The sequence below is a fragment of the Melanotaenia boesemani genome, chromosome 23 (genome assembly GCF_017639745.1).
Source record: "Melanotaenia boesemani isolate fMelBoe1 chromosome 23, fMelBoe1.pri, whole genome shotgun sequence".
NCBI classification, from domain to species: domain Eukaryota; kingdom Metazoa; phylum Chordata; class Actinopteri; order Atheriniformes; family Melanotaeniidae; genus Melanotaenia; species Melanotaenia boesemani.
In genome coordinates, this window is record NC_055704.1 from 18775005 (window position 1) to 18801802 (window position 26798).

Sequence of the window (26798 nt, forward strand, 5' to 3'; positions counted from 1 at the left end):
GAAGTTGCATAAGTCTTCTTTTTTTCCAAACAGCCTTGAGTTTTCCTGCAAAATTACTTGGCAAATACATGGAAAAACTCACAAGAATGTATTTTAAAAAATAAAGTTCAAGTCAAAATGATAAACTATACCCATCTGTGTAGGGTCCGTATCCCCGGGTAGCTGGAGCAGTGGAAAGGAGAGGCCCCTTTGGCAGGCCAGAGGATGACTATGGTCGGGGTGGCTATGAATATGAAGGAGGTCCCCGTTTTTACCCAAATGGAGGTGGTCCCCGACCTTACCATGAAGATCAGAGGGGCTACCAAGGTGATGGCCCTCATTTTCCTGAACGCAGAGCCATTCCACCAGCAAGGAGGGTAAGAATGTCAAATAAATTTATTCTGTTTATTAGTATAACTATATTAGTAAACTAGCTGTACAGAATAAAATTTGTATAAGAAAATCAGACAGAAAGATGAACTGCCTTAGTACTAACAGAATCTGAACTAAATTAAACTTACTTTTAATGTAATGCTGTTTGTTTGTAGATTGACACACCAAAAGTCAATTGAAGGTTTTATAGTTTTAGGTTTGTGTTGAAATATTATGTGTAAAAGGTAAATACAAGCAGAATGCAATGATTAGCAAATAATTCAAATTCCACATTTGGTTGAATATACCATAAAGTAAGCATTAAATGTTGAAACTAAGAAATTGCTTTTTTTTTTCTTTTAAAAAAAAAAAGTTTATTGTAATAAAAAATGAATATAGCGGTCAGGATTTAGTAAAATTTGCACTGAAAACAGACACACAAATCACAATGGGATTAAGATTTTTTATTTTTTTATAGTTAGTCATCCTCAGGGCGGTATTAAATGATCAAATCTTAGATGCATCAGGACGTGGGCATACAGGTGAAACGCAAAACAATACAATATTGTGCAAACTTAATTTATTTTAGTAATTCAACTTAAAAAGGGAAAATAATGTATTATATAGACTCATTACATGCCAAGTGACATATTTAAAGCATTTATTCATTATAATTTTGATGATTATGAATTATGAAAACCCAAAAATCTGAATTTCAGAAAAGTAGAATATTTCTTGAAATAAAAAAAAAAAGAATTTGAACACAGAAAATGTTAACCATCTGAAGAATATAGTCATGCATATAAACTTAATACAAGGTTTGAGCCCCTTTTGCATGAATTACTGCCTCAGTGTGGCGTGGCATGGATGTTATCACCCTGTGGCACCTCTGGGGTGTAATGGAAGACCAGGATGCTTCAATAGCGGCCTTCAACTCTTCTGCATTGCTCGGCCTCATGTGTCTCATTCTTCTCTTGGCAATGCGCCATAGATTTTCTATGGTGGTTCAGGTCAGGAGAGTTTGCTGGCCAATCAAGCACAGTAATTCCTTGGTCATTGAACCAGGTTTTTGGTTCTTTTAGCAGTGTGAGCAGGTGCCAAGTCCAGCTGAAAAATAAACTCAGCATCTCCAAAAAGGTTTTCTGCTGAAGGAAGCGTGAAGTGCTCTAAAATCTCCTGGCAGACGGCTGCATTGACTCTGGACTTAATAAAGCACGGTGGACCAACACCGATGACATGACTCCCAAATCAACCCACTGTGGAAACTTCACGCTGCACTTTAAGTGTCTTGGATTGTTGCTTCTCCATTCTTCCTCCAGACTCTGGGCGTTTGATTTCCAAATAAGATGCAAAATTTGCTCATCAGAAAAGAGCACTGCTCAACAGACCAGTTAATTTTTCTTTAGCCCAGGTAAGACGCCTCTGACATTGTGTTTTGTTCAGGAGCAGCTTGACAAGAGAAATGCCACATTTGAAGCCCATGTCCAGGATCCGTCTGAGTGTGGCTCTCGAAGCACTAACTCCAGCCTCAGTCCACTCCTTGTGAGTCTCCCTAACATTTCTGAATGGCCTTTTCCTGACGATCCTCTCCAGGCTGCAGTCATCCCTGCTGGTTTTGCACCTTTTTCTTCCACACTTTTCCCTTCCACTAAACTTTTTATTTATGTGCTTTGATGCAGCACTTTGAGAGCATCCAACTTCTTTTGCAATTACCTTTTGAAGTTTTCCCTCCTTGTGGAGGGTGTAAATGATGGTTTTCTGCACAATTGTCAGGTCAGCAACCTTCCCCATGATTGTGAATTCTACTGAAATATTTAAATGTTCCAAAGTCCTTTGCAGGTGTTGTCCATTAATTAGCTGATTAGAGTATGGCACTTAGAGGCGACAACACTGAACTTTTTCATTTTAGGGTTTTCATAAGCTGTAAGCTATAATTATCAAAATTATAACAAATAAATACTGGAGATATCTCACTTTACATACAATAAGTCTATATAATATATTATTTATCCTTTTAAATCAAATTACTGAAATAAATTATGTTTTGTGCAATATTCTAATTTTGGCAAATGTGAGAAATCAAATGACATTTTTGCAGCTGGGGAGGGATGGAAAACACCTGGTTGCTGTCAATTAGAGGAAAGCCTCATCCCAACTAAAAAAGGGACAAAGAAAATTACACACTATTTGCAGCTTTCACTGGTTATTATTTTCGACCATATTCAGTCGTGGGAAAACAGGAAGCCCCGGTTTTCCCTCAGAGCCAGGGCTTTTATATTGCATTGTGCAGTTTATTGGATTTAAATGTTACAGGTACTTCACTTTGAAACTACAAAATAGTCACATAACGAGGAAAGAGAAGTTATATGTAGAGATGCATTCATCATTTTTAATCATGTAACAGCTCTCGGAATTATAATCAAATCTTAATTTGCTTAGAGATTCTTACCCTGAGTAGACATAGCTTGGTTTGTTGCTGCATCCAAGTTTAAACTGTAAAGCAATGAAAAATGAACATCCTTGGGACCTGAGGTCATTTTTTGAGGTCATGTGGACAACTGCCCTGGCTGACAAATTATAGATGAATGTGACGGTGCCTCATTCTCTAGGATAAAAAGAGGATCACGAGTCTAGTATCAGTGCAAAGTAAAAATTAAAAACAGCATCTGTGACTACATGGTCGATGGCAGTTTGTATATCTGTGAAGGCGCCGTCAATACAGATAGAAATGTATGAATACAGGTTTGGGACTACAATCTTGTCCAATGACAATGTCCTTTTCAGTAGTGGTCTGGCTTATTAAGACAATGTTTAACATCAGTCAACCTGTATTAGAACAGCAAAGCTCTGCAGTTAAACAGTTGACACTGGAAGTGTTACTACAAAGGGGACTCTTAATTTCAATATCTGAAATCCTTTATTGATTGAACTGGAGATCATTTCACATTTAAAAGTAAAGCAAACACTTATTTCCCTAACATATATGGAGTTTTGTTCAGATGAGCTAATATAACAGCAATAGCTCTGCTGACACAGTGTTGCCATCTTTAACTGCGAAATGAGCATATTTTTTTGGTCAGAAACAGTCTCTTGGTTTGAACATTTAACATGTCAGTACTGTTTGCTATTAAATTTAGGGTTTAACTCACTTGGAAATCATTTCTATGTATACAATGTGCATACTTACAACTGTATTATATCTTTTTTTATTATACCTTTTCCTTGTTGTGTAGGAGGACTATCCTTACAGAGTGTCAAGGGAGGACCCACACGCAGGGCGGCCTTTGGAATTTGGGTAAACTTACACATATAACTTAACAAAGTGATACCATTATATGTAATATCCAGTGTTCTCAGTTTGGACAGTAGGGGACAGGCTTTGCCCATGCACGCATGCACTTTTGAACAAGTCCTCTGTGTTTCAGTTTGTCCGGTTTAGGCAGAGAGGATGGCCCCCACAGAAGTTGGCCTCCTTTTTGCAGAATGTTTGTTTACACAGCAGCAATCATAAATCATGGTCTGTTTCTGACCTAAATTGGCCCACTTCACCCTATTCACGTTTCATGATGTGTCCACTGGGGATCACACTGTTAAAGTTACTGTCAGTTCTTTAGAGTTTGATTCACAGTGTCTTTCTTTTTATTGATTTTTCTGTACTCACATACTAAAATTAAAAAGTCACATATTGCATATACCATTTATAAAATTGTGAGTTCATTGCAAGTATAAAAGAAGCATTTTATTTGGGTTGCAGATTAAACTTAATTTGACATGATTGGCTCTGCTTTTTTTATTAAGGTGACAATTTCATAGCTGCAAGAAACTGCAAGTTCTATATTTTTGAGAATGTTGATAAAGATTGCAGGTTGCAATCTTTTGATTGATAGATAGAAAGGTAGATAAATATGTTATTAATCTCCAAGAGAAATTCACAGTTCTAACAACTTGAAAGGTGGAAATATAAAGGCCTACACAACTAAAACAAATGGTGGCAAAACTAATTTATTTAACATGCACACATGTATACAAGGCTCTGAATTAAACAGTTTATTCTGAGAGAGAGAAATGAGGTCAGTTATGTTGACTATTTTAGTTAATGTGGTACAAAGGCTTGTAAATTTTGGCAAAGAGACCCAGAGAAAATGTTTGAAAGTGTTGCAAAAAGTGATACAAGTTCTGCCTAAAAAGAAAAGAAAAAGAATAAATAAAAGATGTACATGTTTATGTTTTCCATCTAAGAAGGATTTGTTATTGTGAAGCAATTGAAATTTTACACAACAGGTGAGCTATCATTCTTGATGCTCTGAAAGATCTCTTGAAGTAGCATTTTTGGAGAACATGAAGCTTTATCTTTTCTCTTGTTTCTGCTCTTATATTCACATAGAAGACACTCAGAAAATTTTATTTAACATAGATTAAAATCCTCATGTACAGCTGTTGAGTACCACTTCATGTGCTCAGGCGTAAAGTCTTTATTGCTCTTGGCAAGAGTGAATTGCTTACCTCTTAGGATTTCACAATAAGCCTTTTGCATGCTGAATTAGAGCTACATCTTAGTACATTGTTAATCTACAGTATGTGTCTTCAACCACAAACATGCCTTTCTAAACCCATTCAGCGCCCGTGCACCACCACCTCATAGTGTGCGAAATCAGGGCATCTATCCAGCACCCAGATCGCTCCCAGAAAGTGGAGAAGACACATTAGTGCAAGCCATCCGGAACCTGGACAGAGGGTATGAGTATAGATCTGCTACATCATTGTTCAGAACATCCTCTGGTCATTCTTGTTAAGTATATATTACATATTCATTACAGGCAAGCAAAGCTGCAGCTTATTCTTTAGCTAGAAAGAAAATCCAGCAATATTTGACTCTCATTAATTACAAGGACATACTGGGAACAACATTATTTAATCATAATAGTGCAATTCTTTTCACACTAAATGCATGTGGACTCAAAATTGTTATGTATGAGCATAAACTAGATGGATCATCACAGCTGTAGCTATAGAGGTTTGGTAATTGGAGATGATGCAGAACTGCTGTTTGTTGCTTTGGACTTTCAAACCAATTTGACCCACATATCCTCCCACTGTGGTTGTTTTATTTTTTTTTTTTTTTTTTTAGGGAGGACAGAGACCCCTACAGGAGAAAGGCGGCCCTGTTTCCTCCCCTCAGAGAGCGTTCTCCAGTGCGCCGAGAGGTGGCCCGCTCCCCCCACAGTCGCTCCGGCTCCAGCGTAAGCAGCAGAGGATACTCCCCAGACAGAGCCAAGAGCCTGCCTTTTCCCTCACAGCAAGGCAAGAGTATGTAGAAGGTTTAGATTCCCTTTCCCTGTGGTGGCATAATTAACTGCAATTGGCTTGATGAGCTATTTACAGTTGGAACATCCTCATAATACGTGATGCTCAAAAGATTTGGTTGTTTTTGAAATAAGTTAACGATAGTTTAAATATGTTAATCATTTGCAATACATGGATTATTATAACAGACCTGCAAAGAAGTAAATCAAGACTATTAAATACAGTACAGAGTTAAACAAGATAAATTATTTGTATGGTTTGCAAAATTTAGGCATGGCTCCTGTCTTGCATTGTCATTACAAAGAAGACAAATGCCAGCTGAGTGAGACATCACTCATTTCAAAAGCTTCATATCGACAATTCAAACCAGAACAAATCACATAATTCGTACAAGCCACAGTCAAAAAGAAAAATTCTGCCCCAAACATGTTCATTCATTGTCCTCCTTTTATCATTTCATTGTCTGTCCCTGACTGATAATCTGGCTGATTGGCTTTTCAGGCGTGGACGGTCCAGAAGGTCACACAGGTCTTTCTGAGCAGCTCTGGGGGGCGCTCTATCCTCAACAGAGTGGACCTGACACTTTGGGTCTGTACACTAAAGCCACGTGAACAAGCTTGGACTTGGGTGATGTTCTCACTTGCATCCTTGTCGTGTCAGAAAAAATGTTAAATGAGATGAGAAGGATGTAAAGAACAAAGAAAGTTGAAGTATTAAAGCCAAATTGGAAGTGATATTTACAGAAAACCATTAAAAGGAAAAATAAAGCCAGTTCCATCAAATTGAGGTGAAGTTTTTGCCACTTTTTTTTTTTTCACCCAGGTCTGGAGTGAGTTGCATCATGAATTTAGTTTATTAAGTAGAAGCTAGCTGGAAAATTTTCTGATAAAATATTCATCCCTCTTCCATTGCCTGTTAAGGAGATACTTCAGCACTTTTCATTGTTCCTACCCTCATTCACCCCCGAACAGTCCCTGACTAAAACATTTAATTCATCTCAGATTTTATCTCTGCTCTTTTTTTTAATGACTGGACCAAAAAAGTGCTAAGGTGTGTCCTTGCTTTCTGCATGCTGTTTTATTGGCCTCTAAGCCTTCAAAGTTCCCTTTTTCCACAAGTGTTTATGTTGCTGTCCTCTGTGTTGTTCATCTCTGCTTACATTTACATTTGAGCTGGAGCTTTTCCCCCTTTGAGATGAGTGTGTAGCATACATTGAAACAAGCAGCCTTGATTAAGTGCATCGCAACATAACAGTGCTACATTTAAGTATTCTTTTACCAGATTAAGATGTTTCATTTCAACTTTCTAAAAACAGGATAAGAGGTATTTGTTAGCATAAGGGCGGTGAGTGGGAGCTTTTTGTTACGCACGACCCCCTAGTTACCCCCTGTGACATACTGAGCTGGTGACCTTGCGGTTTGGTTTTCCTGCAGGTTATGAAGAAACTTATTCTCTGATCAAGATTAATGGTAAGTAAAGTAAAGTATAGTTGTTGTATAGAGCAGCGGTTGGCCAGTATGGGATTTAAATGGTTAGTACTTCTTATCAAGAGGAAGGAGGCTGAATTATTAAAATGTTTATCATGTTTTCAGATTTTAAGAAAAATACAAATAAGATTTTTTTTAAGAGTTCTCTCAACTTCATTAATAATAGGTTTCAGAAATATTTCCCCATAAAAGGCACAAAAATTAGGCTTTTTCTGTCAGTTTTGTGAAGTTATCCACTGGTCATACATCATATTATAATGGGTATACATGTTTAGTAGTCTATACTGTATGTGTTATTTCAGTCCAGATCAATGAGAACAAAACAAGGTGACATGCAGAGGATTTGTTTCAATATTAAAAGTTTACCATCGTTTAAACTCAATCTATTCCCAGTCTGGGTAACCTGAGTGGACAGAAAGCGTTTCTAATGTGTCCTGCAGGCTGCCCGGTCCATCTGCCACTTTGTCAGGGCTCATAAAGATGCCACCAGCTCGTGTGTAGAAGTGGAGGGAAAAGGTATAGGATGTCTGATGGATATTCCTGAAGCCAAAGCTTCCACTCTGGACTGTTTTTGTTTCATTTCTCAGAGTTTAAAGTTCATATTTGGACAATGTGCATGCTTGTAGCTTGTGTCAGGACTACCAGATAAATAAGATGGCAGATGAGCTAAAAAAGAATGAGCAACTGGAGAGTAGGCGGTGTCCTGAATGTGTTAAAGTGATCTTACCAATTGGAGTTTGGAGCACAACTATGATCCATCTGTCTCTTAAAATTTGTAGCTTTTCTAGAAATCTTAATCAGAACCAAGTAAAGCCTTTTTTCCAGAAACCTTCATTACAGTATGTGGATTAATACGCATTTATCAGTCATACTAATTACTTCTTTCCACAAAATTCCTTCTTCTTGTTGCTTTTCTACCTTTTCTGTCATTATTTTCTTAACCCAACATCTTGTTTTTATTTATTTATTTTTTTAACAAATCTTATGTTCAGCCCTGTCTAAAATCTCAATATATTAATTCTCTTGTCTCCTTTTGTTGTCTGAAAACCACAGACAAAATCCCCGGCCTGTCAAGAGAAGGCTCTCCACACAGTGCAACATCTAATAAGGTGAGCTCGAATGAAAAGCCATGAGATGTTGATAATATCTACAGCTAGGTTTTTTTTTTTTTCTTCATTTAGTTTTCCATTTAATGTTGAATGTACCTGTTGTGAGCTTAAACAGCTGTTCATTTTTTCCCAGATATGTGATTGGTCTGAAGTTGGTAGTACAGCATTGCTGTCCCACATGCACTGTGGTCTGTTTTCCTATTTACTGGTCACCATGGACTCTGCCTTGGTCGTTGTATAGCAGGGTGCATCTGGAACTTCTTAAGGGTCCATCCTTCTTATAAGCATTTAGTCCTGCTAAAGCATGTTAATGGGTTTTAAAGTGGTTCTTACACACAGCATAAAAGCCATCAGGCCTTCGCTTTGTTTACCTGCTGTGTAAGCAGACTTCAGTCACAAGAATTTTTAATGGTATAGAGGAAAGGGTCAAGTGTTGACAAAGTTTGAAACAAATACTTTTAGCATTGTATGTGTATATCTCCTGACTGAATTGCAAATAGTAGTTTGTTTTGCTGATACCATCCATCTTCAATTATGCAGAGGCGTGTAAATGGAATCAGATGTGATTAGGAGCAGTGTGTCTAGCAGTGGCCACCCAGAAGTGTAGGGTTAACTCAGTAGCCCGAGTCATAACTTTATCACATGATCTTAACTGCAAAGCCAGCAGACGTCCCTGTGGAGCTCACTGAGATGTGTTTACGCCGTTTACATTGAACAATCATGTCCTTTTACCGGTAAAGAATACGTCCGTGTGGGGCTGAATGTCTGGTTGAAGGAGAAAGTCGGCAATCTTGTAATTTTTTTTTTTTTTTTTTTTTTTTTTTGAGAAATGGATATGCACCGTTTGACACAGAAGCAAAGTCTTGACATAGATTCATAAGATTTTATTGCTTATTTTCAGTGTTCAGGACAACCTGAATAATTCTCATGTCAAAGAACTATAACCTTCGTGTGCTCGGACATCTTAGAGGGATGCAGTTTGGGGTTTTTAGGGTTAAACATACTCCACACTGACCCATTACATTACAAAAACCTTTTTTATTGAATTAATTAACAACATTCAGTACAGTTTGATTTAACCAATGGCTCCAAGATTTTTTTATTTTTTATTTTGAAAGTCTTGATAGGTTACACGTGTACAAAATTTCCGCCATGTTAGAGACATTAGTGGATGAGTTATTGAGTTATTTTAAGTGCACTAGAGAGTCTCTTTGCCACACTCACAGAGAGTATTCACATGGTGATGTCTTATGGGTCGGACTATCATTAAATATTGAAGATTGGATGTTATATTTGAGTTATAAGGATTTCCTGTTTCATGGTAGAGCATCATAATTCACCACGGATATGTTGGACAGAAAATTCCAAATAATAAAGTTATATCATGAAATGCTCATGAATCTTTATATTTCCAGTGGGCAGCGCTTTGGTGTTGATAGTGTATAGTTATATCAATGTATTCAGAGTGGCTGATTAGGTATATTTGGCTCAAATTAAAGTATATTGAATGATAATTGGATAAAACGTGTTGTTTTGATGCCTCCTCTCATTAAAGTCACAAGTTATAAACTAGTTAGTTTTCCGCAAAAGTTATTCTCTGAACATTATTTTAGCACTGTTTACAAGAGAGAGGAATATACAGCAGAAGCTACAACTAGCTTTGGCAAAAGCTCAGCCATGTGGCCTAAAAATTATACCTCAGTATACCTTTACAATGTGCTCCTAAGATGTTATGTTATTTGCTATATGCTGTTTCTCTAGTGCCTGTGGGGGAAAAAAATCTGATGATTCCTGAGAATTCCTGCTGTCAGTAGCAGAACTTTTTTAATGGCTTGAAGGTCTACATAAATGTGGACTTAATGCAGGTTGCTGTACTTTTCATTATTTCACATAACTATATCAAATTACTAATACATTTGCAGAAACCTTGCAAATGTAATGTTATACTTGAAGACTAATACAAAAACAGACATGCTCTGAAAAAATAACAATGTACTGCAAATAATAAAAACACATTTTAAGTTGAATCTTTTTTTCTTTTAATAGAAAGCACAGCAAGGCTGGTGGAAAGCATTATGAGATCTTTCTGTTCATATTTCCATCAGTATTCCAGCAGTTCTGGTGTTCTGCGGTAAAGTCTAAAAACTTTAAACCTGCACTGCTTTTGTAGTTACTGCTTTAAATCTAAATGTCTGAAACTGAGAGTCCCTGACAGAGAACCGACAGACTAACATTCATTACTATAACATTTTTACAAGTAGAACTTAAATCCACTTTGATCAGAAAGGCTATAAAACTCTATCTTAAAATCGTTTTAGGGTTGTGTTGTGGTTTCTGTGAAGTAATTCTTAAAACGTGCCATTAGACCACATCGGAAATCAAGTGTTTACATGTGATCTCATTGGCTTAAAAAAAAAAAGCTTTGTGTTATTGTTTTAAAAATAGGCTAATACATTTTAGACGAACTCTCCAGGCAGATATTGAGCTGTTTGTTTTGGGTGTGCTCATTTATATAGCTACATTACAAATAAGAGTCACATAATGTGTCAACGTCTCTAGAGCTAATGTGCATTTTTCTAAGAGCAATCATCCACCACCCAGTCAGCTGCTGTGACACCCCACCCTTACACACACACATTTCTGCTTCTGCTGCTGTTTGATCTAGCCTGTGGTGCATTGTTGTTCTCTGTATTTGGGGCACAACCCCATAACCTTGACCGAGATGAAAGGCCTGTGTTGTTGCCTAGTAAAAGCTTGATCTCCTGGCCCAGGTCACTGCCTGCTGTGGCAATTTAACAAACACACATAGTCTTTCTGGAGCCATCCCAGGCTAAAGAGACCAAAGAAGGGGACCTAAAGAGCAGCCCCAGCTCTGGCTGTGAGCCAGGGTGGTCTAACATGTAAAGAACTGGTCCTGGAACAGACTAAAGTTCACCAGAATATTTCATCTCTGACTTTGTGAAATTCCTGTTGATTTTGCTAACTATGTTGAAAGCTTAAAGCTATTGAAACAGGATAAATTGGATCACTGCATGAGTGGATTTTTTCTGTTTTGCTGTTAAATGTGGCGAGTCCTTTAGCACCCAAAAATACACTCCATCGCCAACTACTTCATCTTAGTATTGTTGCTTGGAAACACTGGTGCCATTTGAGGGTGCGACCCTAGAATATTTTGTCCCCACTTCAACATATTTGGTTGGTTATAAGAATTGTGCCAGCAAAGAACTATTTTATTAAAGCACAGAGACTATAAATCTCTAGTAGTGACTAATAGTTTTAGGTCCAAGCAAGTTTTTTTTTTTCTTAAACAACATAAGAGTTAAAAATCTCAATGTTAAAAACACATTTCTCCATTTTTAGTTCTATATTGAAATTGGATTACTCAAACCCCTGGATTTGGGACATTTTGATGTAAGCCAGTTGGCAGAAATTGTATCTGCCAAGCTTTGAATTGAGCAGAACGTTTCCAGGTTAGGCTGTGCCCAGCCAGTTGAAATGAAAGGCTGAGACAGAATAGTTTTTTGACCGAGGCAAAGGAGGCTGGAGACTGACAAACTCAATCTCTCATACGCGCACAAGATCATAGAAGGAAATTCTTCCTAGCATAGCTTCAGGGAGTGGATGGGGAGAAATAATTGGATGACTCTTTATGAGTTGTGCTTTTTATTTTAGACCACACTCGGGTTTGTGATGTACCATCGCCTGTAATATCTTTACTCGGTCGTCTAGGGATGGAATATGACTTATTCTGTGGCCTGTTTCCTGTTAATCTATGAGTGGACTTTTGTCATGGTTGGGTAGCTCTGCTCATTGGCCTTCACTCTAACAGTATCAGGAAATAAGTGAAGAAATTGAGCAGTGATCCAAGTTGGCCTCATTTTTCTCTTTTGCACTCTTTCGGCTTTCACAGTAAGATTTAAGATGCTAGAGTTGCCAGACTGCCCTTATGGAAGCTAATCCTGTGGTTCTTCCTATTCTCTAAAGTTGCTGTTTAAAACCACAGCTGAATTTTCAGCTCTGTAATTTTGCATAATGGATTAGTTTTACCAAAACTAAAAAATAAATGCTGGATTTTTGTTTTAAGAAATAAAGACTATAGCTACATATTTTGCTTCTTCATATGCTTCTGTAAAATTCTTTCTTTAGAAACTAAAATACAGTTAAGATTCACCCTTCATCATTCCTCAGCATCATCTCTTCTTTAATAATAAACAGTCTTTGAGTTGGGTCACAGTATTGCACAGATGTGTGGATTTAAGTTACTGACTCACAGCCTTTCACATCCTATCCTGTACTCTGTCATGTATTTGCAAGCATTATGTTGATTCTGTCAGAGTATTTTTTGTCCTTTTTTTTTTTTTTAATTGTCACTTCTATGATTGTCTGTATTACATTACTTGATAGATGTTTTTTTTTTTCAAGTCTCTTTTGCCATGTTGAAAATAACCCATACATTCACTTTTTGAGCTTCCCTTTAGCTGCGATTCACCTCTTTTGTTCTTCTCCCTGCAGGAGGAGATCCATCCTCCAGAAGGAGAAAAAGAGGAGCCAGTGGTGGCTCCTGCCATTGAAGAGAGCCAAAAGTCCACAGACAACTTTCAAGAGACGCGAGCTCTGGCCATCGCAGCCAAAGCCCAAGAGATAGAAAAGGTACTGCAGCAAAATCAGCATCATAAGAACACGTTAAAAATATGTTTTCTTATATTACCATCCTGAAACTAGATGTCTATGATTGTTTCTACAAACATTTTTCACTTGTCCTTCAAATAACATGCAGTATGTTTATACTATATAAATACTATCTACAAATCTATAAAAGTTACTATATTGTATAAAATGGAAATGCAAAGCATATGTTAAACATTCAGTTGATCCTACACTGGAAAATTCAACTTTTACAGTCCTCATTAAAAACTGCTAATTTGTCAGACTTTTCTATAAATGTCAGCTCGGGCCATTCGTGGCACAGAATATATATACTTGGCTCATGTTTCCATACAAATGGTGGCCGTGAGTTCTTTAAATCACTCAAGGATTATTACACTGAATAAGCATTACTGAAGCAGGCAACTATTAGGTCCTGAACTAGGCAGGAAATTAACTTAAAGTTTGTGAATTCTACATCCTGTAATTCACTTTTACCAACTATGCAGCAGTGCTAATGAAGGAATACTGTCTTTTCGGGACTATAGTACCAACTTCATATCACACATGGCTCAGCTCAAGGTCTGAGTTTGATTCATCTTTATAAATTTGAACAGAGACCTCCTCATTGTAACATATAAACCGATGCCGCTACTAAACACAGCTTCAACATGATGTACCATTATGCATACAATAAAACAGGAGGTAGACCACTTAACAGAACTCAAACCGCCTCAGGCTGGAGGTTCCAGCTCTACTCAGTTGTCTAATGAATGCCGTGCCCACACCAGTGAGCGCTACCGCTGGTTTACTGATCCCATTAAACCCGAGCTAGCGCTGCCCTGGAGCACACATCGAGTTCTCGCATTGAACTGCACCACTGCACCTAAAGGCTGCTGTGATGTTATTGCTGACGTTGCAGCTTGTGGCCTCTTTTATAGCTCATCTCTCTCTCTCTCTCTCTCTCTCCTCTATGCTCACTCATTTTCTAAGAAATCTGGTTATGGTTTATTCCATGAAATAGTGTTGTTATACAGATATTTTGTCAGGAATCTGTAAGTTCATTAACAAAATGCATTAAGGTTTGGAAAGATAACATTTGAAAGTGAAAATGGAGAGAGGACAATGTCTCCCACTTTCACAGGAATCTGAAGTTTCAGGCTTTCTACCCAGCATTTCTCTTCTTTGATAACCATCAAATTCTGCCGTCAGTTCCAGCTTTCCCCCCTTTTTTTTGCCCCTCTGCCTTTTGTGATATCCAGATCATGTGTATGGAGGTTGTTTGTGATTTGGCAGCTCTCACTCTTTCATGAGAGGCAGGATTGTTTGGTTGTGATCTTGAGGTCAGAAAAAAAGTAATTGAATCAACATATTTCTTGACTTATAAAAGGAAAAAGATTGAGGAGTGAAATGAAGAACACATATTTTATAAATGCCATAATATTTGCATTTTTAGTTTAGGGAGGGAAAGTATTTTAACTCTTTAGACTTTAGAACACTAATCAAAACCTGAGAGACCTGCTTTCGCATGTTTACTCTCCCAAGTGGCCAACATATCAACCAGCTGCTGTAAAATGTAAAAGCACTTGTCTGATTGCTGGCATAAATTTCCCATCGTGTCCACAACACTCAGCTCAACACATTTAGGTTAGCCATTCATTTTCAGCCTGCAATAACAAAGTCACTTTCACATGTGCTCTGCAAAGTGGCAGCTGTATTCGTCATGCTGTAGGCGCTTGTTTGTAGCCACTTGACAAGTGCCAGCCAGATGTTTGGCTTTCTGCACTCTATCTGGTCTCGCCATCTCTTCAACACACACGGGCATAAGATAGTCGAATCCAGCAGTCTCTCCAAAGCTAGCTAACTGTCTCTTCTCACAGATCACAGGCTCGGCTTTCCATCATGAGGCAGACATTGTATTGGGGTTTGTTAAACAGTGCCTCAGTTATGTTTGTGTGGCTGTGTGAAGTTGGTCTGCTGAAATTCAACCTGAACGTGCTCTCATTGTCAAAGTTGACTTTGGCTGCAGTACAGCCTAACTGGTCATAGTGAGTGACAAGGCATGGGAGGCTATAAAGGTTTTGTTTTACTCTTCATCACTCAGGCTTTGACAAAAAGGGAGTTTTATATAATTTATGGAGGAATATAAATAGATTTGGCCACACGACAGCCTGCGAGGCCCCGGTTCATGCATCTTTGTTCTGTTTCTCTCATTTCTGAGGCCAGGCATTTTCTCACACTCCTAATATTCGCCCACAAAAGAAAAACCAAATGTCCAGCTCTGTTCTACACACTGTTTGAAATGCATATTGGAAATGGGGTCGGAAGGAGAATTTGTTCTGCAACAGCATGGGCGGAAATAATCAAGGCATCTGAAAAACATGATCCTAAAAGCTATGCATTTTCAAGCAGTTTGGTTTATGAGAAACGTCAGATTTTTATCATGGGCACTGGGAGATTGGTCTAATTAAACCTTCACACCAAACATTAGTTTTTGCAAATGATCATCTTTTAATTTGTAATAAATAGGCAAGGACAGGAGCACATTAACTCAAGATAAAAAAAATATTGACGCCACAGTGTTTCCATCACAATTTGCTCTTAAACAAGAAATGGCTATTATTGTTTACCACCTCACCGAGGTGAAATACCGCCCATGTCTGAAGGTAAACACAGAAGAATCCTGAGACAGATGTTCTTATTCTCGACCGACTCCACCCAGAGTCAAGAACTGATCTTTTCCTTCCTGATTGGAGAACAGGAGGGATTTCAGGAAGTGTGTTTGAATACAGGAAGCACATTTTCAGCACATTGTTGTACAGGAGCAGTTTTCCCTACATAGAAGTTGCTGCCCACACACTGACTGGATACTTCCTGAGTTAATTTAACAAATAAATTCACTCTGTTATCTGCTGACAGCTGTGGCAATGGGACATAGATAAAGAATAAAAAGGGCAATTCGCTGTTACCAAACTTAGCCATCAATGTTAGTGACAGTCAAAGGGTTCATTCTGATTATTGCATAACAAAGCTCTGTTTGATAATTTTCTGTGGAGATGGGTCTGTTTCAGCACTTTGTCCTGCAAGAGTTTGTATCCTGATAGTCGCCACTAATTTCCTGTTAAAATTATTAAATATATTTAATGTAATACTGCTGTTTATTTATGTAAACCATCATATTGGGTTGAACCAGCTATTTGTAACTCCCTCAGTAGATTTGTGTGTTAAAAAGGATATAAATTTATTGTAGCAACTCAGTAGATTCGACTGAGTGATTTCTGTGGGACTAATACAACTTTAAAGCAGTCTTTGCATGTAAAGACTTGATTACTTTGTAAACTGGGAATATCTGGGATATGTAATCAGACATTTAAATTAAGGAAATGTGATTAAGCAAACCTCAGCAAAGTTATATTGATTCTTTTATTCTTCTGCTGTTGGCTTACAATGCAATATTTTGATAGTAAAGACCAGTAAATAAAATTATCAGTCGGAAAACATGTTGACTGTAGTTGTTGGAGGATATTTAAATAACAGAACACTTATAAAAAAAAACACACAAAAAGACCAGAAAATGTTTTTTTCCTAGCTAATCTCTCACATTTTAATATGTAATATAATATCCTAGTAAACATAAGAGGTTGGATCCATGGAGGATTAAAAAAAAAATCCTGGTTTGATGTGTCTAGTATTTGTAGTGTTTTTTTTTCTCTCCTAAAACTCGCTTTCTCCCCACTAGGGCTGCAACGATTAGTCGACGTCGACACTGAAAATAGTCGACAACTAATTTACCCCTCGACTATTGTCGTCAAAAGAAAAAGAAACACTACAGAGTGAGACATCGTCTTTTTTTCTTATCTCTGCTGAGAGTTGCACATGCGCAATAAAGTCCGCAAGGGGAAAAATATGGCGGGCGACCGGGGAATAGAACGGCGGCAGAGGACTTCAAAAGTCTGAAATAACTTCACGTTAAACTTACAAAATAAATTAAATACGTGTCAGATTTGTAAAGGGGACTTTGCGTGCCACGGAAGTACGTCTGCAATGCTCAAACATTTAAAGACGAGGCAGGTCGGCCTTACATAACAACCTCATGCAAGATTTCAAAGCTGAAAGTGAAATAAGATCCATTAATAATTATGAGATACATATTCCAATCTGTGTTACAGCGACCTCAGTCTAAACGATATTTCCGCATTTCATCCGACTTTGACGTCACAGAAGTGAGATAACGTCACAATTCTGCGCCAGTGGAAGCAAAATGCAGCAATATCGAATCATGGCAATATTGAATAATTTTATTCATCCGCTGGGCATAACTTTGTCTGTTCCGATTGTGCAAGTACTTCCAAATTAATGCGGAAACATGTGAGTCATCTATATTTACTTCCGCAAATACTGCGCAATGCGTGACATCGTGTTTTCCTCATACCGTTCACACTTAAGTGTAATGAAGGTCACATTGAAATGATAATGTGAACGACCACACAAAAAAAAAAAAAAAAAAATCAGATTTAAGCTGTAACCTTAAAAGATAAAGTAGTCTTTTGAAATATTTTTTTGTTATATTTATTACTTGCCAGATCACAAACTTAACCAAAGTGTGATCAACTAGTGTTACTTGAACTACACGTGAACTCCAAATGTAGTAATTCCTGGTACTATAAACGTTTTTATTACCAGATTCTCATATTCATATCCAGATGTATTTATACAGATTACATCATTAATATCTTCACATTAAGTTATTTCTTTCCAGTAAAGATTTATAAACCACTAAATGCACTATTTTATGTTCTGCAGCCGGTTTTAATATATATGTAAATCTTGACATGTAAGCTTTTAAGTTTCAACATCTGGTGCAATCAACTCTTGGTAAAGCTCCACTTAGGAAATAAATTTCAGCCTTTATGAACCTTGTGAGTGTTTGCTCTTATACAACAGGCATGTTCTATTTCCAATGCACATTCTGGAAAGATGCCAACTGTTGTTGCAAGCACATTAACTCTGTTTGACAGCAGATCTTTATTTGGGATCTCTTCTCTTCTCCAAGCATGGGTCCTGTTCTACGGATATTGTGAAAATCTATAAATAAGCCAGAGTGTTTGAGCGCCCTGCAGCACAGAAGCCACTGTCTACCCGATAAATGAAAGTCGTCCTTGCCTGGCCTAATTTTACATATCTCAGGCGCATGTGCACATGTATAAACACATGCAACAATACATAATTCGCTTCTCCTGGATGTGTTTGTGTATCAGCTTGCGGCATGTATACTTGATGTCATAAGTAAAAGTGTTAGTGGGTTAACTCACTTCCACTGACTCAGGATAAAGAAATGACTTGGAGACTGTTGGGACACAGAGACAGACTAGATAAATAAATAGGCTATGTCATGAAATAGTGTTTGTTTTTAATCAGAAAATGGTCCATATAGGAAAAACTCACAAAAACTACAAGAATTTCTGCTATTTTTTCTATATTAAAAATTGCAAGAATGCAGATGTGACACAAAAATAATGAAATCTGTTTAGCTGGTGTCCATGTCTGAAATTTTATTGTATGGTCATGTAAGAGATCTTGAGTTAAAAAGTTTTGAGTTTTCCTTTTAAACCTTTTTGTTGTGCTCACAACAGTGTTCGATGACATTTTAAGGCTCTGTGTGAAGTGGTAGTTATCAAATTAGAAGATTCCAGCGCTTCTACGCATCATCGTCCATCTAACATCTGTTGCAGGTCCCTGTACCACTAACTAAACATTTGTTTTATTGCTTCTTTTGCTACCCTGTCCTATATAACAGGCTGTTATTAAACATGAGAGAAGACGTTTTTATGTTTCAACGCTACATGTGTGTGTTAACATCTAAATGATTAGCTAAGGACAATGGAGTATTTACACCAAGGTGATGTGTAGTGCAGAAAGGAAAGGGTTGATCTTACCCTCCCAAATTATTAGCTTTAATCTGAGAGCTTTAGACCATTTTCCTGAGATCTACACCCAATTGTATCAAGATGAATGTGTTTCAGAGTGAAATATGACCTAAACTTTTTCTGTAGTTTGAGTATAGCAAACAAGGAGCTGTAATTTTTTTTTTTTTTTTTTTCCACCTCTCTTAACATGTCCAGGTGTATCGTCAGGACTGTGAAACCTTTGGGATGGTGGTGAAGATGCTTGTGGCTAAAGATCCCAACTTAGAGAAACAGCTGCAGGTTCCCCTCAGGGAAAACCTTGGAGAGATCCGCGAGCGCTGCCTAGAGGACCTCAAGCACTTCATTAATGAGCTGGATGATGTGGTCCGGCAGCCAGAACCCTCCACCTGTGACTCCGCCACACCCTCTACATCCCTGACAGGACATAAACTCTCAAAGACAGGAGTCAACCACAGCTCATCTTACTGATGCATTAGCCTAATCTGCTCCATTAACGTCAGACCAAGCATGGCGGATTTAAGCAGCCTGGGTTTGGGATTGCTGGACTGAATATTCTACAGCACAGCAACCTTAAGAATTACTTGTCGCAAAAATGAACAGTGTTATTTTTGAACAGATCATTTTTACCCTCAAGGAAATTACTAGAAATATTCCTAACGGTCGTTTTTCTGTTAAAATGGTTTTTGTTTTGTTTTTATAAAGGAAATTCTTTATTTAAAATGACTCAAGTCTCACATTGTGGAAATGGTTCATGCCTTGTTCATTATTTAACCTTGTCGGATGTTTTTTTGCCAGTTTTCAAGCATGATCACACTTTTTTTTTTTCCAGTTAAAAAAATTCTTCCTTTGTAGCATTCACATGTATGAGTTGGTGCTGCTAAATTTACAGTTCAACGTTGTATAAATTTGTACTGTCTACAAATACCAATCGAGTTCTATTTCTTTGTGTTGTGTCATTTTGCTTTTCCAAGTTAAAATTTTTTATCCATACCACAAAAAAAAATTTAAAACTAGTTTATGCTGATGGCATGAAACAACACACACAAGTTTAGAATAAATGTTTTATGGGCAGGAAGCATACATTATGAGCATTAATTCGTACAACCCTACTTTCCAAAATGTGGGGATACTATTTTATTCACCATAGAAAGCAATTGTTGAACGTGAAAGATTTTACTATCTCATGAAAAATATTTGTACACCTTAACAGTGAGCGCAAGAAACATGTCTATGGCGTAGCAAGGACTGGAAAAGTATGTTGTCCTAAAAGGAAACAAACGGGACAAACATGCTGAAACTAATTAGTTAACCAGCAAAAGGTCAATTACATAACTGGGTACTTTAAAAAAAAAAAAAAAAAAAAAGCACCTCAGAGAGGCAAAGTCTCAGAACTAAAAGTTCAGGGTCAATTTGCAAAAACATTTTTTTTATATTACATCTGCATTACATAATATATTTGCATTATTACAAGCATTGGAAAATATCTGTAAGGGAAATGGATGCCTGTGATCTTTAGACCTTCAGGTTACAGTTTTTCATGGAAATCACTACACAGGCTCAGTTACACTTTTAGAAATCATTGTCTTTGCATGCACACTGCGCCATCCACAGGTTAGAGTTCGATCATCCAAAGAAGGCGGCATGTGTGAACATGATTCAGAGATGCTGTGTTCTTCTCTGGGCAGATATAAAATGGACTGAGGCAGAGTAGAAACTATTTTGTGGTCATAAAAATCAAAATATAAACTTCATTCTGAAAAATTTGGTACTTACCACCTAGCTTGTTGTGAACACTCAGTTTAAAATCCTGCATCTGATGGTATCGGGGTGAATTAGCGTTAATAGAACTGACAACTTGTGTAACTGGAATGGCACCATGTTTTATAGCAACATACACTCCAAACCAGGCAAACTGAGATAGATGATGCTAAACCACATACAGCATATGTTACATCAAAACTGTAGAAGGAGAGGTGGCTGCTGCACTGGCCTGCCTGCAGTCCAGAACACTCAACAACTAAAACCGTTTGGCACATCATTAAATGCAAAATGCATCAAAGAAGACCCAGGAGTGTTGAGCAGCTAAAATCATAACAGATAAGAATGGGATAACATTGTTCTCCCAAAAATCCAGCAATTGGTATCTTTAGTTCCCTGAAGCGGTAAATGTGTCTTTGTCCCTATTTTTTGAGACATGTTGCTGCCATCAAATTCATGATCATACATTTTTAATAAAATAACATTTCTCGCTCCTAAATTTTTCTTATGTTCTGTTGTAAAAAAAATATTGTTTAATGAGATTTCTTACATACTTTTCATTGGTGTTTTGTTCAACTTAACATTTTGGGAATTAGGGTTGCACTTCCAGCAGGGCTTGTGCCATGACATCCAAATACTTGGTATGCATCACTGTAAAGATGTGTCTGCAATATGAGGTTAATAAAATATCCAAACTCAAACCGAACATTCTTAAAGCTTTAAAGAAAAATATTTATTACAAGCATCACAAAGCATTTGTTTGGTTATGTCAGAGGAATAGTAATGAGCAGGTGGAAATACAGCTGTTTCTGCCAGTTGGTTTATAATTTGTACACCAACTGTCAGTAATGTGGAACATTAACAGACATTAAATGAAATTCAGTAACATGGCACTTTATTGTGAATAAAATGACACCAGGTTCATCGGTTCCCAAATATTAACAAGTTGTTTTTTCGTTTTTTGTTTTTATCTATAACTGCTAGCCTTTCTTAATCATACACTTCAAACAAAACATTTCTTTAAACCATGGATATAAAAATACCAGTATTAAAATCTTAACTTAGTATATACATTTTCATTTTGTGCTATTATGCCTTAAATAATTATTTGGTTAGTTTCTATTTTCTACTTGAAATATCAACTTCTGTACAATCACACTGTTTTTAATGCGCAGATATACTGTTGCAAAGGTTTTGGATGAGCATAAACCATTAAAAACAACTAACAAGCAAGAAACTTAATAGTAAAAGCACAAATTAAAAATGGGTTTAATATCAACTGTATATCGGTTCGGTCTGGCTAGTCTAATAAAAGGCCTCCGACATGGGTCCATGCATCTTATTAGTGCTGAAATTTGGTAAAAGCTAGTATCTAGGCCAACTTTGCAGATGTGTAAAAAGTTTAGTCTTTTTACAGTATATTGCGCAGAAGCCTTTTCTTTTCTGTCTCATCTATTACAACTTTGTTCTCTCAACTTGCCTGATATGGATATTGATATGGCCATGCACATTTTGTTAGTGCTGCCTTTTTAAAACCAGATTTGATCTGGGTGACAATTATAAAGAAATGAGCAGAAAACCTTCACTGTATTGCTTTGTGTAGTGCAGATTATACTGTCAATACACTGCATTGTTATGAAATTATACAGTTTTTGGAGCGTTGACTCTTCCGGCGACCAGTCTGTGAGCCATGGCTCTGAGAAGTGAGGGCTGTGACCCTTGTTGGGTAGTCTTCTGCATAGTAGCGCCCAGCAGCTCTTGGCTGAGGGATTGGCTGGCCCAGGAAATAGCCCTCCTCCTCAGAGTCAGAAGATGAGGAGGAGCAAGTAGAACACCAGTCATCTTCGTCTCTATGGAAACTCATGACATGTTCAACCCGTGGGTCATTTTGCATTGCGCTGCGAAGCATATAGTCAGATCGGGTTTGGGAGTAGGCAAGGGGCAACATGTGTGAAGGGTGCTGGGGACGTATGGCACCAAATGCAGGATTTACCAGACCCTGCTGCTGGGGCTCAAACAGCCTCTGTGCTCTTTCAATTGGCATCATATGAAGGGCATTGTCCGAGCGGGTTTTGCGGCTTCTGCGGTGCCGACCCTGTCGGTGGTGGTGCTGCCTGCGACGCCCGTGATGACTCACCGAGCAGCTTCTTTCTCTGCCCATCTCATCTGGGCAGTATGCCCTCCTCTGTGGTTTCTCACTCATGGGATGCTTTGCAATGCTGACCTCGAAGTCTTCATTATATCCATTGTCCACAGTGTCTTCTGAGAACTTGACCATTTGAGGTGGCCTGGATTGCGACTTGCTCCTCCTCAGAGCTGGGGCTTGAACAAAGGATGAAGGGAGGCCGTCCGAAAGTGGAGACAGCGGGTGAAATCCTCCTGATGTACCTCCTCTTATCGCATTGCCCATTTCGTTCTCTACCTCTTCAACTCCTTTTTCCATGTTGAGGTTGAGAGAGTTGGCACTGTGGTGAAGATGAGAGGAATTGAATGTTCCCATGTTGCTCATCTTTTCACAGTCATCTCCCACTGAGGGATCCTGCATGGCATGAAGTGTGTAGACAATGGGTCTATCTCTGTTATCTCCGTCCACTGATGCACCTAGGAATTGTGAACAGGAGAGATTTGTTTTAAATGTGTTTGTGATGTTTAAAGAAAGCGTAATGGCATTCATGCAACCAGCACAATCCTTACCAGTAATATTTGAGAGTGCCAGGGAGTCCATGGAGTCTCCAACACCCTTCTCAGCCCTCCTCAGCTCATCGGCGATGCACTCAAGAGAGTCTTCATACCACTGCCTGTTGTCTGGCCAGAAGGCCTGTCCTCTTGCTCCAGACTGGTCCTGATCTTGGTCCAACTCCAACTCTTGGATTTTTCTGGCACTGGCAGGACCTGGATGACTTCCGTAGGCGGAGTCTCCCAGCCCATCCTGTGACTGAGCCCAGTACATTTCAGGCAGGTGCTTCTTGTCCATCAATCCAGGGCTGAGGCTGTTGGCTCGGGATTGACTGGAAATCTGGCTTTGGGTGGGACTGGCTGGGGTTGGAGAAGAGGCATTAATCCCCATAGATGTAGCATCGGGCTTTAGCCAGGGATCAGAGACATTTATTACCCTGTCACTGGTAGGGCTGTGTGATTTTAGGGTCGGTTGCTGAAGTTGGTGAACCATCCCGCGGTCACCAAACTTGAGCAGGAGCTGAGTCATGTAGTCTTCATGTTGAGCCCACTCCTCTGGATCCTCCTCTCCACCGGCATCCTGCTCCTCCCGCTCCCTCCAGAACCGCTCCTCTTCCAGGCCAAGACAGGCAAGCTTACGCCCCACAATATCAATGTCACCATCGGCATCTCCGTCACCCTCAGCATCCTCAAATTTGTGCTCATAGGAGGGGACTGTGGCAGGAGGGTTAAACAGCTGCGACTGTCTCCACTGTTCAGCAGGCCTGCTACTCTTCCCCATGCGGACACTCCGCCGTGATTCACGTGAGCGGGCTGACTGGAATGCAGAATCCGACGAGTCTGAGGCATGAATATCTTCCCCTTGACTACAGGCCTTTGAGCAATAAATGCGGCCTTGCTTGGGCAAGAATGGACATCCCAGCAAGGATGTCTTACACTGGGCACAACAGAAGCACTGGTCAGTGGCATGCCAATGTACACCTTCATATGTCATCTGGGCATGGTCGACACCTGATTGTTTGATTTAAAAAAAAAAAAAAAGAGAGAGAGAGAGACATGTTAGCAAGATTGTGTTTTCAATCTGGGGTACAGCAAGAAAATTTTAGGTCCTTATCCCAATCCTCCCATTGGCCCTACACCTCCATTTAGCAGAGGTTTAAGTGGCACTTTTCTGTTAAGGATTAGAGAGCAGTGGTCATCTGGCCACCCAAAGGCTAGATGACCACTTTTCCTGACCCCTAAAAAGATCAGGATTGATTTTTCCCACATCTTTTATATAACTTACCAATGTTTTCACCACAGGCCTCACAGTACTCCGCATAAAGTGACTCAAAGCACCCACAGCAAAAGGGTCGTCCATCTTTCATGATGTACCGCTGTCCGCCAAGCATCGTCCCGCACTCAAAGCAAGCAAAATGCTTCATGTGCCAGTGACGACCCTCCGCTTCAGTGCACTCATCTGCAAAGATAATCTTAGAGAGAAAAACACATATCACTGTTAACTCTATGTAGACTTAAAACTACTGAGGCTACTTGGTAGTGTGAGTATTACTGCCACCCACCTCATCACACGAAGAGCATCTGGGTTTGAGAAGCTCAGCGTGGTGTCTTCCGCAAAGGATCTTGCCATTTTGGTAAAAATAGATCAGATCCACCAGAAGTTCTTGACATGTGGTGCAGACGAAGCATGCTGGGTGCCAGCATGGGCTCGGTCCAGCTCTGGAGGCAAAAATTGCCATTTCGCCTCCATTTATACTACCACAACACTGTCAAACACAAACAACAGATAACCCATGAAATTCATGTTAAACATACAACCTTGGGTATATTATTGTTAAAAGTATTTATGTTGATAGATATATATTCTATACTGAAAATCAAACAAGGGTGGCTGTGAATGACATTTCAGAATTGGTATGTAGTACAGTTGTTGACCAGCGAGAATGGCAGCACAAACGAAAAGGAAATCATTTAACAAAACATATCATATAACTACTAAAGTTGCCTTTGCACTCACGGTATGACAAAGAGCCACACAACAAGTGGCCATACTATAAATGCCAAGGGAATATGATCCACTTTAAACGCACTGGTGAATCCAATGCAACCTTTATCGAGATAAACTAAACACAAGCTGCTAGCAAAACAGTAGTAGTGCTCTTTGCATTTTTTCAGGGCAAGACAGTTATCCTTATGGATAAACAGACTAAATTTGGAAGCAATAAATTCTGTTTAATCTAATTCTCGAAACATACCATGTTGGTGAACAAAAAACGATCAGAAGTTCAAGATTAAAGTTCCACGTTGGCTTTCTCTACTTTTTTTTAATTAATGGTTGTTTGGCTTTGATATTTAATCATCGGTTGTTCATTGGATACTATGTTTAGCTTGAAATCGTAAAAGGAGAAAACTGGCCTTAGTCCTCTGACAAAAGATCCCATGACTCCACAGGGATAATCGGAGCGTGTCTGAATGTGGAGCCTTTATATAACTAAACATACTTTTGAGACAACCATAGGCAGCTATAGGAGAGGATGCCCAGCTGTTAGCCATTATTACCAGTTTGGACAGTTAAGGGCTTTAGATACGAGGGTGTTGTGTGTCCATGAAAGTTAAGACATAGGGAATTGGAGAAGTGTATGTGTGTGTGTGTGTTAATGTCCCTTGGTTAACAATAGTGCATGTTTGCAGAGCTTTTGTGAATATGAATGCATTCATGTTTAGTATGTCTGTGTGTGTTTCCACTGGTGAGCCTGTGAGTTTTTCCATATGTGTGTGACCTTGCATCTCCTCTGTTAGCATCTGTGTCTGAGTGATGACAGACTGCATCTCCCTTTTCAGGGGGAATTAACGTGACTGCATCTCATCTGCTTCTTCCGGATCCCTAGAAGGATGTGGCTCACTCACTTGTCAGGGATAAATTCAGCGGAAGCCACATAACACCAATATTTATGTTTAGTGTAATGGAAGGAGGTTAGTGAGAAATATGATCCAAGATGGATTTAGTGGCATTGAATGGTTATGCTCAAAACAATGTTGCTAAATCAGGAGCACAAAAGAGAGTAGGGCCAAGCTTTAGGATTTTGCCATTCTTGTGTTTGTTCAAACCAGAATTTCAGAATGAATTAAAGTCCAAATTACCAAAAAAGAAATACAACATACATCATAAATGTTTCCCATAAAATGTCTTGAAACCAGCTGCACACACTGAGCAGATCTAATTATGCCAGTGGAATTATCTGCCACATACTGTGACTTCTTCAGAAAACAACAAAGAAAAAAAAAAAAAAAAAAAAACCCAAAACAGGATTTCAAAACTCTGCTTGAGAATTACTAATTAACCTGATTATTCTTAACAGTCTGTCATGCTGTGATATAGATGGGTGGCAGGAAATTGGTTGAACTCCTCATGAGGAACTGGCCTCTCCGCTCAGCTTAAACACGAGCCTCCCAATTTCCCCGTTTCCTCTCCTGCTCTAATGAGGAAGTTTATGTCGGTGATTAAAACTGCTGTGTGAGCCAGTCAGGATTGAGCCTCAGGC

At 38.7% G+C, this 26798-nt stretch overlaps 2 protein-coding genes across 12 annotated transcripts in view; one reads left to right on the forward strand and one right to left on the reverse strand.

Moving 5' to 3' along the window:
• pphln1 (periphilin 1) overlaps positions 1-19746 on the forward strand; it is a 25743-nt gene extending 5997 nt beyond the window's left edge. For 3 of the 10 annotated variants that reach the window (XM_041978008.1, XM_041978012.1, XM_041978013.1), the window contains exons 4-12: positions 144-356; positions 3585-3646; positions 4970-5086; positions 5480-5658; positions 6157-6243; positions 7089-7124; positions 8196-8251; positions 12764-12901; positions 19018-19746. In XM_041978008.1, the coding sequence (XP_041833942.1) occupies positions 144-356; positions 3585-3646; positions 4970-5086; positions 5480-5658; positions 6157-6243; positions 7089-7124; positions 8196-8251; positions 12764-12901; positions 19018-19290 (1161 nt within the window). In that variant the 3' untranslated portion in view covers positions 19291-19746. The remainder of the gene's footprint in view (positions 1-143; positions 357-3584; positions 3647-4969; positions 5087-5479; positions 5659-6156; positions 6244-7088; positions 7125-8195; positions 8252-12763; positions 12902-19017) is intronic. The other 7 variants (XM_041978009.1, XM_041978011.1, XM_041978010.1 and 4 more) reach the window with 7 other exon arrangements.
• A 1548-nt stretch (positions 19747-21294) lies between these two features.
• The window catches only part of prickle1b (prickle homolog 1b), a 30924-nt gene continuing 25420 nt past the window's right edge, over positions 21295-26798 (reverse strand). For both annotated transcript variants that reach the window (XM_041978007.1, XM_041978006.1), the window contains exons 5-8: positions 24819-25022; positions 24542-24728; positions 23275-24267; positions 21295-23181 (exon numbers count right to left, since the gene is read on the reverse strand). In XM_041978007.1, the coding sequence (XP_041833941.1) occupies positions 22214-23181; positions 23275-24267; positions 24542-24728; positions 24819-25022 (2352 nt within the window). In that variant the 3' untranslated portion in view covers positions 21295-22213. The remainder of the gene's footprint in view (positions 23182-23274; positions 24268-24541; positions 24729-24818; positions 25023-26798) is intronic.